General features: G+C 40.9%; 1 protein-coding gene across 1 annotated transcript in view; it reads left to right on the forward strand.

Annotated features, from left to right (window-relative positions):
• Positions 1 to 13,342, forward strand: part of SLC2A13 (solute carrier family 2 member 13) — a 387,337-nt gene that overhangs the window by 247,323 nt on the left and 126,672 nt on the right. The window contains exon 4 of the mRNA XM_073619685.1: positions 10,298 to 10,406. Within this exon, the coding sequence (XP_073475786.1) occupies positions 10,298 to 10,406 (109 nt within the window). The remainder of the gene's footprint in view (positions 1 to 10,297; positions 10,407 to 13,342) is intronic.

Below are 13,342 nucleotides of genomic sequence, written 5' to 3' on the forward strand. Positions count from 1 at the left end.
GGCAGTCTAATGGGGGTCTTTAGGGGCAGGGAACACTGATGGGGGGGAGGGGTCACTGATCTAATAGAGATCTCTAAGGGGGGTGCTGATATAAGGGGACTCTGAGCTAATGTAGAGGGGGTGCTGACTGCTGATGACCCATTAGATCAGCAGTCAGCACCCGCCATTAGATCAGCACCCCCATCCCCCCCTCCCTAGAGACCTCTACTAAATAAGGGAAACTCTCTCTTATATCAGCACCCGCATTAGATCAGTTTGTCCTTATATTACCTCCCCCTCCATCTCCTTAGAGAAACCCATTATATTACAGTCCCCTTATATCAGCACCCCCCTTAGAGACTGACGGTTTGTCTCTAAAGGGGATCAGATATAGGGGACTCTGATCTAAAAAAAACAAAACAAAAAAACCCACCTAAAATAAAACTAAAACGCCTCGAAAAAACTATGCAAAAATACATTAAAATGCAGTGCAACCTCCACCTATAATTATATTCTTTTAAATGTGAACAAATAATTGTGAATGATGGTGGAAACCCCCAAGGGTAATCCAAGTATTAATACACTCCAATCTTATTTAAACATATACTGTGCAATCGCCACACACATGTAATAGTGTATGAATAGAGGTGTAAATCCATTCCAAAATGTGTTGTGCTAATATCCAACAAAAGGAAATTGGATATTAACACATTTTGGAATGAATTGGAGGTTTACACCACTATAACGGCCATGGTGGCTGTGACTGGGAGTGGGACAGAACAAAGATTTTTTTAAAGAAAGGTGTCACTCCCTCTCTGTCTCTGTGTTTATCTCTCGCTTTCTCTCTCTCTCTCTTCTCTCTCTGCTCTCTCTCTTTCTCCCCTTCCCTCTCCTCTCGTCTCTCTTCTCTCCTCTCTCTCTTGTCTCTCTTCTCTCTTCTCTCTCTCTGTCTCTGTTCTTTCCTTCTCTCTCTCTTCTCTCTCTCTCTCTTCTCTCTCTCTCCTTCTATGTCTCTATTCTCTCTCTTCTCTCTTTTTTGACGGGCACAGTGGCTTCATTTGACGGGCACATTGGCTGCATTTGAAGGGTCACAGTGGTTGCAGTTGATGGGGCACAGTGGTTGCAATTGATGAGGCACCTTGGCTGCATTTGACGGGCACAGTGGCTGCAATTGATGGGTCACAGTGGCTGCAATTGATGGGTCACAGTGGCTGCATTTGACGGGGCACAGTGGCTGCATTTGATGGGGCACAGTGGCTGCATTTGATGGGGCACAGTGGCTGCATTTGACGGGCACAGCGGTTACAATTGATGGCACGGTGGCTTCATTTGACTGCCCCTTGGCTAATTTTAAATAAATAAACTTAGGCTTTAAGGGGGCAAGGGCGGGTAGGTCAGTGTATGTCAGATAGGTAGGTCAGTGTATGTCAGATATGTAGGCCAGTGTGTGTCAGGTAGGTCAGATAGGTAGGTCAGTGTGTGTCAGGTAGGTCAGATAGGTAGGTCAGTGTGTGTCAGATAGGTAGATCAGTGTGTCAGGTAGGTCAGTGCGTGTCAGGTAGGTCAGATAGGTAGGTCAGTGTATGTCAGGTAGGTCAGTGTATGTCAGATAGGTAGATCAGTGTGTGTCAGATAGGTAGGTCAGTGTATGTCAGATAGGTAGGTCAGTGTATGTCAAGTAGGTCAGTGCATGTCAGGTAGGTTAGTACGTGTCAGGTATGTCATGTAGGTCAGTGTATGTCAGCCAGGTAGGTCAATGTATGCCATGTAGGTCAGTGTATGTCAGGTAGGTCAGTGTATGTCGTATAGGTGGGTCAGTGTATGTCAGGTAGGTCAGTGCATGTCAGGTAGGTTAGTACGTGTCAGGTATGTCATGTAGGTCAGTGTATGTCAGCCAGGTAGGTCAGTGCATGTCAGGCAGGTCAGTGTGTGTCAGGTAGGTAACACCCCCTCCATACAACCCCGCCGCCCCATGCCCCCCCCCCCCCTGGTACCAGGCTCTGACTTTGTGCTGAAGCCCCTGGTCTTTTTGCTACCTAGCAATGCCCCTGCACATTAATATTACAATTGTACGTTTATGGTAACAAGGGGCGTATCATAGGCAGACTAATTCTAATCAGGACTCGAAAGAATGCAAACATGTAATGAAAACATTATTAGTGCTGTGTGCACAGTGAGGGCAATGTGCAATACATTCAAAATCGAATACAATTATATACAGAACTTACAAATTTCCTTTACAGTCTCCTCTCTTTTGATCAATATTTTGATCACTAACCATACCTGCTTTCACCTTTAACCTGGGACCTCCACATGCTTAGGTGGAGGTAGTCCTGGCCAAAGAGGCAAAACTCCATTGTGGAAAATATAATAGCTGAGCAGCTTTTTCATTGGCATGGTGTCCTTCCAGCTTATTACTGATCTCTCATCCCAGCTACATTCTTTCATGAGAGCACAAAGGGGGGGGGGTCACATCTGCATACATGACCCACACAAGAGATAGAATTAAAGGTTCTAGCATTTACACACATGCACAAATATCTCTCTAAAATTGCTTACATTTTTCCCATTTGTACACAACACATTCATATCATTCTCTCACCTCTTTAATATTTCCCTGCTTAACTTCTGCTTTCCTTATTTTGTTCTGATATCCTTTGCATCCCATGTATTGTAATCCCATACTTCACATACTCTAGCTTCTATGATCAGGCGGGCAGCCATAGTGCTCATCCCATCTTCCCTCTCTGACAACATATAAAGTATTCTGTTTTAACTCTCATTTCTCTGTTTTAACTTTACTAGTTGTAGTGCCTGACCCCAAATTCATCTCACAACTTAACATCAAAATGTCCCTTTCTGTCTAGTCTTAATTGTCACCCTTGATCCATCCTGCTAACATAGATACCTGTTTCTCTAGCTGTTTACTCTGCATGATTTTAGTCCCTGTGAACTTTGGTAACCCAGTTACCCATTGTGGATCCATGTCCACTTTAACCATTAATCTAGAGGCTCAGTATAGGCGGAACTGCACCTTCGGTTCATATATTTTATAGTGCTGCTCTTGCGCTGGGCATTTTTGAGGGTCTCTTACCCTTCATTCCCTTACTTTAATGCCCATAATGAGTGGCCAGTCTTCTCTACGTGAGCCTATACCCTCTTGCCTCTAAACTACTTTATCTAGCAGATGTACTTCATATACCTGTGAACAGCACTATTCTTCCCTTTCTTATATATAACACTCCGATGGACAGTAGACAGTAACAACATAACATATAACCACCAATCAATACAGTTTGATTAAGGGGAGTAAAATAGGTACCCTTTGTCTCAAAAATGCCTTACCGATCAGGGAAGTCTGATAACTCAAATGTAAGCAAAAGGCTTACCTCAGCCGGCTGATTATCAGAAATTCCCGGATCGCCTCAAGCTCCTCATTTCGGATTCTCAGGGTCACCTGTAAATCCTCCTAGGCAAAACTCGCCATCTGACCTAGCCATTTTATAGATAGGCAACTCCTCTCCTATTGATCAGTGGTTCCAAATTAATAATAACTACTGCAGTAGGGAACAGACACAAAAGATACACTCCGCATCTTTGCAAATAACTGTTCTGCTTTTTTATGACGCAATTGAAGTTTTTTATACAAATGATTACGTAGGTATCACATTAATATTACAATTGTACGTTAATGGTAACAAGGGGCGTATCATAGGCAGACTAATTCTAATCAGGACTCGAAAGAATGTAAACATGTAATGAAAACATTATTAGTGCCATGTGCACAGTGAGGGCAGTGTGCAATACATACAAAATAGAATACAATTATATACAGAACTTACAAATTTCCTTTACAGGACTCTTTTCAGAAATTGACCACGCCCCCCCCGGACATGTGTGAACCAGTTCCATTGAAAGCCGGTCCGATTCACATGCTATGTTAAAAACACATCCGATTCGTATATATGGGAACTGAGACTAAAGGTTTCCATATTTTTTTTTTTTTTTTACTGAATGGTTTATTCTAAAGTTTAGTCTCCTAATAGACATTGAGAGGTTGATTTACTAAAACTGAAGAGTGCAAACTCTGGTGCTGCTCTGCATAGAAACCAATCGGCTTCCAGGTTTTTTTTTTTGTCAAAGCTTAATTGAATAAGGTCACGTTAGACGCTAATTGGCTGCCATGCGCAGCTGCACCAGATTTTGCACTCTCCAGTTTTTGTAAATTAACCCCTCAAGGTTTTTAAAATGATTGCTTTTAGGTGATGAAATAAAAAAAAAAGACCCTACTTGTTTTGTATTTGTTTTTTACTTTGTTAATAAACAGAACATATCATACATAGGATTAACATATGCTGTCTTTACAGATTCCATTTGAATTTCTAGAAATGGTGCAGTCAGATATTAATAAATGTCTTCTCATTCTCCACGTATTTCTGCATTAATGAGGTTGCTAAGCGACATACTGTTGTAACATTTGAATTATACATAAATCTTTTGTTTAAAAAAAAAAAGAATATTCATGCCATACTCCTGAATATAATCATCATTTTGAATGTTAGATACTGATTTTCAAATATTGATGACTGGTTCTTTGCAATTCCATTTCTTTTGATTTTATTACACTTTCTTAATCAATTCTAGCAGTAAATTATATTACAGTTTAGCTGTATGTGTGTTTGTGTGTACATGAGTGGAATTTAGTAGTTTGAGACATATGAATATCTTAGTTTATGTGGAATAAATATATAGTATTTATATTGCTGATTTAATCAGTATTAATATAAAGTTAAAGTGATCTCGCGCATAAATAAATATCACTAAAACCGTGAAGGTGAGAATCAACCAAATGGATAAATAAATTAATAAAAAGTAAAAGTGATATAAAGTTTCACTGTGCAAACTGAATAACAAGATAAGGTGCACACTAATAAAATAAGTAGAATATCACTAAACAGAGTGATGCATAAAAGTACATGTGGAGTATGATAATAATCACTTCAAACAAAAATGAGAAAATTCTTCATAAATAGAGATGGTATAAAAAGCAGTGAAAATCTCCTCCGAAAAGTCAATAGATGGCCAGTGATAATAAATAGTCCAAATAAATAATTAATTAATGTGTATGTAATCCTCCAGATACGTAAGGAAAGTAGATAATATATCCAGATGAGTGACTAGGTGGTGTAGATTAAGATTGGTGAAAGATAATATTCATGTTGAATTCCATGAATTCTCTCATCGGATGCAGTCTCACAAAACTCTCACCTTACAGCTGTGTAGTATCTCGCATCAGCAGATCATTGGTGTAAACCACATCCTTCTATCTGGGTCCTAATGGGTTAATGAATACTGCGGGTGTGCTCATGGATATTTCTCCCCTTCATAGTCCTCCACACATATGTCATGGATTAATCCGATGTCACCACAGCATATAAGGGAGAAGGAAGAGAGAGAGAAGCCTCCACTTATCCCACCTGCTGCAACCACTGTACACCCCCAATACTGCAGGTTCTAATTACATTGTCTCATTCTTACCCAGTAATTTTCCTCCACTTCTAAGTTGGAGTCGGTTCCGGTTCCTGTGATTCCTCCTGATCGCATCCTGGCTACGGTTCTCACCAGTCTTCTCACCAGTCTTCTCCTTTGGGTGACAAAATTCTTGCTGCTCAGGTCCATGCTCCTCCTGAGAAACCTTGTGACTGCTGCTTTGTCCCAGAGAGTCTCCGTTCTGCCGTGCTCCAGATTTATCATTCTCCCAAGGCAGCTGGCCACCCTGGGAAGAATCAACTCGTTTGGGCCATTTCCCAACAATTCTGGTGGCCTAGTCTATGGGCTGATGTAACTGCCTTCGTAGCTGCCTGTTCTGTGTGTGCTCAGAGTAAGACTTCACGACACCTTCCAGTGGGCCTCCTACAACCCATACCCAATGGAGAGAGGCCCTGGACCCACCTGTCTATGGATTTCATTGTGGAGTTACCCAACTCCCAAAGCAACACTGTTATCCTTATGGTGGTTGACCGGTTCTCAAAGATGTGTCATTGTATTCCACTTAAGAAGCTGTCCACTTCTAAGGAACTGGCTTCCATTTTTGCTCGGGAGATCTTTCGCTTATATGGACTACCCAAGGTGATTGTCTCGGACAGGGGTCTTCAGTTTGTCTTCCGGTTCTGGCAAGCCTTTTGTGCACAGTTGGGAATTCAGCTTGCTTTCTCCTCTGCGTATCACCCGCAGTCTAATGCAAGCAAGTCTAGAGCAAGCCAATCAGTCCTTGGAGCAATTCTTAGGTTGCTATATTTCTGACTATCATAACAACTGGTCAGACCTATTACCCTGGGCAGAGTTTGCTTACAACAGTGCCTTGAATTCTGCTTCCCCATTGTCCCTGTTTATGGCGAATAATGGCTTCCAACCTTCCATGTTGCCTGACTCGTTTATTTCGCAGAGTATTCCTGCGTTAGAGGAGCAACTCCGTGGTCTTCATTCCACTTGGGCACAAGTTCAGGAGACTTTGCAACATGCTAACGATAGGTACAGACTCTATGCTGACCGGAGACGTCTGCCTGCACCTCCCTACCAGCCTGGGGACAGAGTCTGGCTGTCGTCTCGCAACCTCTGACTTCATGTTCCTTCTTTGAAGTTCGCACCTCATTTTATTGGGCCTTTCCATATCCTTTGCAGGATTAACCCAGTCCCATCTCTCTCCACAGTTACCCAGCTGTTGTTGATTCTGCTCGTCAGTCCTGCCTACTTAAAGTCATCCAGCTCACTTGATCTCTGCCTTCGCCTTTGTCAACATCACAGAAACTTTCTCTTGCGTTCCTGTTGAAGACTTGCTTGGCTGATGTTCCTTCTGGCTCCTGATCCTGCTTGCTGTACTACTACCTTTATCTCTGGCTCTCTGACATTTGCTTGGCTGACTACCCGATCCAGTTACTGAACTCTGGCTTGCTTTGACTACGCTTACTCTGTTTACCTTATTATTATTAATAAACAAGTGTGATTTAACTTTACTTCTGTCTCGGTCTGATTCATGGTTCCTGATACAACCATTGGAAATGGTGCTATTTGTACTAAAATAAAAAATTTGCAACAAACGTTTGCAAAATGTGTGAATGAATTCAAGTGTTTGCTCACCAATACCAGAAGTCTGCCAAGCAAAATAGGTGAGTTGGAAGCTCTGGTGCACGAGGAGAACTATGATCTAATTGGTATTGCTGAATCTTGGCTTCATTCTTCTCATGACTGGGCTATTAATATTCCTGGCTATGCTCTCTTGCGGAAAGACAGGGTAAAACGGAGGGGTGGTGGTGGTGTCTGTCTCTATGTGAGAAGTGACCTCAAAATGAGTGTGAAAGAGGACCTAGTTGATGGAGAGTGTGATGTGTATGAAGTTTAATGGGTGGAACTGTACGTGGGTGTGCGTACTACTAAGGTTTTCATTGGAGTTTGTTATAGACCTCCCAGTGTTAATGAGGAGGTGGAGACTCTGCTCCTTGCACAGATGGAAAGGGCTGCAAGGGCTGGGACAGTGATAATAATGGGGGATTTTAACTACCCAGAAATTGACTGGAGTAATGGCACTGCTGGGACAGTTAGAGGGCAAAAATGTATAAACCTATTACAAGACAATTTTATGGTCCAGTTTATTGAGGCTAGGAATGACGTTCTGCTAGAACTGGTAATCTCAAACCATGCAGAGCTTATTACCAATATTCATATAAAAGAACATCTGGGTAGCAGTGATCATAACATGATTTCATTTAATGAAAGCTGTAAATAAACACATACGAGAAAGATAGAAACAATTAACTTTAAGAGCAAATTTTCCAAGGATGAGGGCTGCTCTCCAAGACTGGGAGGGAATGTTGGCATCAATGGACACAGAACAGAAATGGTAATTCTTCAAAAAGACTGTATGCGAACTCAATACAAAGTATATTCCCATGGGCAATAAGTGTAAAAGGCTAAAAATAAAACCTATGTGGCTCATGGCCAAAGTTAAAATGTCTGTAAATAATAAGAAAAGAGCCTTTAAAAAATATAAAAATGAAGGAACACTATCATCGTTTAAATGCTACAAAGAATATAACAGAATATGAAAAAAGTAAATCAAGGACGCAAAAATTCAAAATGAAAGACAGATTGCAAAAGATAGTAGGACAAACCCTAAAAAATAATTCAAATACATTAACAGTAAAAAGGTCAGGACTGAGCATGTAGGCCCTTTAAAATAATGTAGAGTGGGTGACTGGGGACAAAGAGAAGGCTGAAGTAGATATGAATTCCCTGTATCGAATAGGCGTCGGGGAGGGGACAGGACGGCATGAGGAGCAGTTTACCTGCCATAGGAGGAGACGCACATCACCCCCATACCTTTCCGGTATCTGATCTTATTGGTTATTGCTGGCAATAGAGTGGTGCACTAGACGCACTTCATAAATCACTTTTATTTTTACATAACAGAGGTATTTCACTGAGGAGCCCTGGATGCTGTTTTTCCCTTCTGAGCCCAGAGGAGGTTCTAATGCATGTTTAGACTTAGCTTAATCACTAAGTCGCACGCTCTAAGGTGAGCGTTCACTGCCTAGGGAATCACTGAACGGAGGACACCTTGGCACATTTGAACACCTACCATGTTGTTTTTGTGATTGCATGGACTACTCAGCGTATTGATTAGAAGCACAGCAGGACACTTTGTCTGCACACAAGCACTTTAATACTTGTCTTATATTTTTTCACATACATTATATGGACTTTTATTAACATTTTGTATTTTATGAATTTATATGTTTTTTCACATGAGCACTATATATTTACTGTGCATTTGAGTTTCCACTCCCTTATTTTTAATTTTTTATTTATTATTATTTACTGGCACTTCACCATTGGTCAACATCTGTGTGTTTTTATGTTATGTATGCATTTGGTATCCTATTATTGGGTGTATAGTGCATAATACCTAGCACAGCACTTTTCAATTTAATTATTTAATAATTTATTTTTAGCTGCTGTATTATGTTGATCCAATACCTTTTATAATTATTTTATTTTTGATGAGATTATATTCATAGTGCGGCGTAGTATTTACTTATGTCTAGCCATCCTAGTTGGCTATATTGATGGCACAAAGCCCCCCATTCCTGGTGATTTGCCCTAAAGCACACACCACCTCAGAGGGGGTATCAGCAAAGCTGGCCACAGAAAGTCAAAAAGCCAAAAAAAAATTTTTTTTTTCATATTCAAAAATCTTTTTTATATCTTGTCCAACTATTATGCATCTGGTTTAAATAAGTATTTTGTTACCATTTCATTTCCCCAAAACACAAAAACTAGAGAATTTAAAGGCACCTGTATAGACAGTGCCCTGATATTGAGGAAATTTCAACATGTCCAACAGGTTTGGATGCTAGCCCCAGGGGGCATTGTCCATAGATCAATTCTGTAACCAGTACCCCAGGATGATTTTTGCATCAGCAAAAATTACAAGTCACGATGAGTGATTAAATTAACGACAGCAGTGTCGGTCATGAATATAATACTCGTGTAACCCTGACTTACATTCAACAATAATCATGCAATTTGTGGTGTCTCTCATCTCCCGCAGACCCGGGTTACTAGGTTAGTGTGCCAGAGTCCAGGGTTCCCAAGTCGGTAGTTCCCGTAAACTGTTGCATTGGCGGGTCTGGCCAGGAATCCAGCTCAATTGGTTGAATACCCATATTTTTTACTGAGTTTTTTTTTTTTTTTTACACATGCAGGCCCAGTTCTGCAACTAGCTATTGCTGCAATTTCAGTACTTTAACTGAGCAATTACCTTCTCTGCTTTTTTGTGTGGATGCCCTAGAGCAAGTACTGAGACAAATCTCCAGAATGGCTCTAAATTCAATTCACATTGACACTTAGGAAAACTACACAAAAACAGTCAGGCAACTCTGTGTCAAGGCTTGTTACCTGGCAGTGGTTTGTATTTGTGACAAACTGTATTCCACACTTCCCTTACACTTAAAAAGGTTAAGACGCACACAATTAAGAAACGGGATGGAACAATCAATGACTACTTTTATTCAGCATGAGCAGATACTTCTACCATGTTGCAAGAATGGCAACCTTTACATCTTGTCTATATAACCTTTAATAAATGAGATGCTTTCCAATTGCTGCCTGACCAGCGCAGCAAATTGAACAGGGTAAATAATATGGTCGTTTTACATATATCATCCTAAAAGTGTGATGTTTCAGAAATATGCAATTTGTTACTTGGTTATTCTTGCAAGATGTTCTTAGAAAGTTATTTTTCTCTTTTTTTTCCCCTAAGGCGGACCTGTTATCTACAGAATGTTAATCTATCCTCCAACACGTCGTGCTCTTTTTGTTGGTTGTGGATTGCAAATGTTTCAACAGTTGGCGGGCATCAACACAGTCATGTATGTATTTAATTTTCCAAATTACAAAGATTGAGATAATGTATGACACACTCTGAGCCCCCATTCACATAAGTGCCATTTCTAAAGCAGCTACTGTCACGCAGCACTGCATGACAATGGAAATCACATTATTCTCTATTCTCTATCAATGCAGTGCAGGTACAGTGTGTTTTTATATTTTAATATTTTGATTGGAAAAGAAACAAAGTTTGGTAGGAACAGACGTATTATTGGAACAAAGCCAATTCTCAGGTTGTCAACATAGTAATACAAAGGCATGAAATGTATGACCACAAAAGATAACTGTCATCCAACATTACATCAAAGAAGCATGTTTTAGGCAAAAAAAAAAAAGAATCTCAGGTTAAGCTCCGAGGGTTGAATATACTATCCATCATCAAGACAAAACAATCATCGTCAAAAAAAAAAAACAAAACAAAAAACAAAACAAAATCCTGAGTAGTAATGGGACCGAACGGAAATCAGGAATACAACTATGTATGATGGATGATGGAGAGCAGGAACAAGGGCATGGTATAGGGAAAAGAGGAAGGGGGGAGGACAGTAATAGGTAAGGAGCCACAGAGAAATCCCAGCAGTGATCCCTGAGATTATCGCAAGCCTCACTACTGCGTGAGCAACCAAATGTACCGTACATGTAGATACCAGAAAAGGAGAGAAATAAGGAGGAAAAAAAAGAGAGGAAGGAGAAGAAGAAGAAAAAGGAGGACATGGTCATCTCAGAGTTCATTAGGGAGTCGAGATAAGATCCATGGGTCCCATATCTTATCAAATTTTTTTGAATTATTACAAAGTATATGAGTGAGCTTATCATTAATCATGATCCAGTTGAGTTTACTTCTAACGTAGTAGTCTATCGAGTGGAATTACCGACTGTTTCCAATGCCAAGCAATTGTAATTTTTGCTGCCAGCAATATATAAGTATTCAATTTCACTGATTTTCTGTGCACTTCATCAGGCAGTTTGTGAAAAAGAGCTGCTTCTGGAGATCTGCGAATGTTCACCCCCTCACTGAGTTTATTAGATTAAATAACCTAATCCAGAACCTAGTCACTAGGGAGCATTGCCACCAAATATGGTTCATCGTCCCCAACTGGCCACACCGTCAGAAACAATTCGGTGAAGTGGAAGGATGCATGGATGTTTTATAATTAGCTTCTATTAGAGTTGAATTGATGGAAACTTTAGATAAATTATAAGCGATGTCCTGCCACTCAGATCAAATGTAAGGTTCCAGGTCCCTTTCCCATTGATTCATACAGGCAAGTTTTGAGTCCGGCTCAGTGAGAGAGGCGTATACCGCAAATACACGTCCCCCCTGGAAGCCCCTGGCTTGGCAAGATAGTTTAAAGGTTGTGAGTGTAAGGGGTTTAGATCTGGCAAAGGATACAATTTGATTGTATCGGAATATTTCACTAGGAGGCATTTGCAACGTATCCTTAAAATGTTACAAAGTGTATATTTGATCTCGCCAATTCTTAATAGCCCCTTATTAAGCCACCATTGAAATAATCTTGGTATCAATCCATTTGGAAACTCTGGGTTACAAAAAATGGGAGCTAGTGGTGTATACAGGGATGATAAAGGGCTGCGGTGATGTGTTCTGTCCCAAACTGTTAAAGAATGTGATAGAAAGGGACATAATAGCGGACATAAACGGCTAGGAAGCCACATTAATGATCCTATGGCAAATGGATAGCAAGAGAGTGCCTCAATAGAGACCCAAAGGGGGACTGAGCCTTTAGCAGTAGTGTAGGCTAATTGGGCAATCTGGGCTGCTTGGAAATATACCTGTAGATTAGGAAGACCAAGCCCACCCCTAGATTTTGGGGTATAAAGCGTTTGTTTTTGCATCCGAGGCCTCTTGTTACCCCACACGAATCGCAGGACTTCAGCTTGTAGATGTTGTAAATCTCCCCTCGGGATTTCCACCAGTAAAGTTCTAAAGTAGTAAAGGAGTCTGGGTAAGAACGTCATTTTGATTGAATTGATTCTGCCAAACCATGAAGGTACAGTGTGTTTTTATAAAAAAAAATGCAGGTGCTACTTTGGTGCAGTTGCAGCGTGATTTTGGCCACATAGACTTCAATGGAAGCGCACCAAAAAAAGCATGTAAAATGCATGTACATGGCAAGGTGTTATGTATAAAATCTAGTTTCCGTCTACAAAAAAAAAAACTCAATACAAAATCGCACTGAAAATTGGATAGTGCTGCAGCTGCACTAGTGTGAACCTATGTCAGTCTGTAAGTACAGAACTACGGTAGCTCCCATTTTTGTTGTTGTCAGAGGATCCTTTGACAGTCATACAACCATTTTCAGGATTAATCAATCATATAAACTGGTGTAAAACTGCATCTGGATTACAAACTACCCGAAACAATTAGTTGTCTTTTAACCCTTTCACTGCCAGGTCTGTACGCCGTACGGACCTACAGATGTGCCTGCAGGTGGCCAGGTCCTTACGCCTTACAGACCTAATTTCTCCCTCTGCTATAAGCTCATGGTCACTTCAATGACCATAAACTTATAGCAGAATTGTTCAGCAGACTCTGCTGAACAATTCTATAAGGCGCCTTTCACACGGACGGCTATTCTGCCGCAGTTAAAAGCATGTTTTTTTTTTCCTGTGAAATTCAAGACTCCAGGCACTGCGATCAGCTGCATTTGCACAGTGCGATTAGCTGCGGTTGCATTTAGCTGCGGTTTGCCATTTCCATGGCAGCCCGACAGGGTACCGACTCGCACTGTTTGGTATGAATCTTGAGGGGGAACTCAACGCCAAATTTTAAATGAAAAACCGGCCTGGGTCCCCCCCAGGGGCATACCAGGCCCTTAGGTCTGGTATGGATTTTGAGAGGAACGCCCTACGCCGAAAAAACAGCGCGGGGTCCCCCCCAAAATCCATACCAGAC

Source organism: Aquarana catesbeiana, linkage group LG03 (genome assembly GCF_042186555.1).
Source record: "Aquarana catesbeiana isolate 2022-GZ linkage group LG03, ASM4218655v1, whole genome shotgun sequence".
In the NCBI taxonomy this organism is placed as follows: domain Eukaryota; kingdom Metazoa; phylum Chordata; class Amphibia; order Anura; family Ranidae; genus Aquarana; species Aquarana catesbeiana.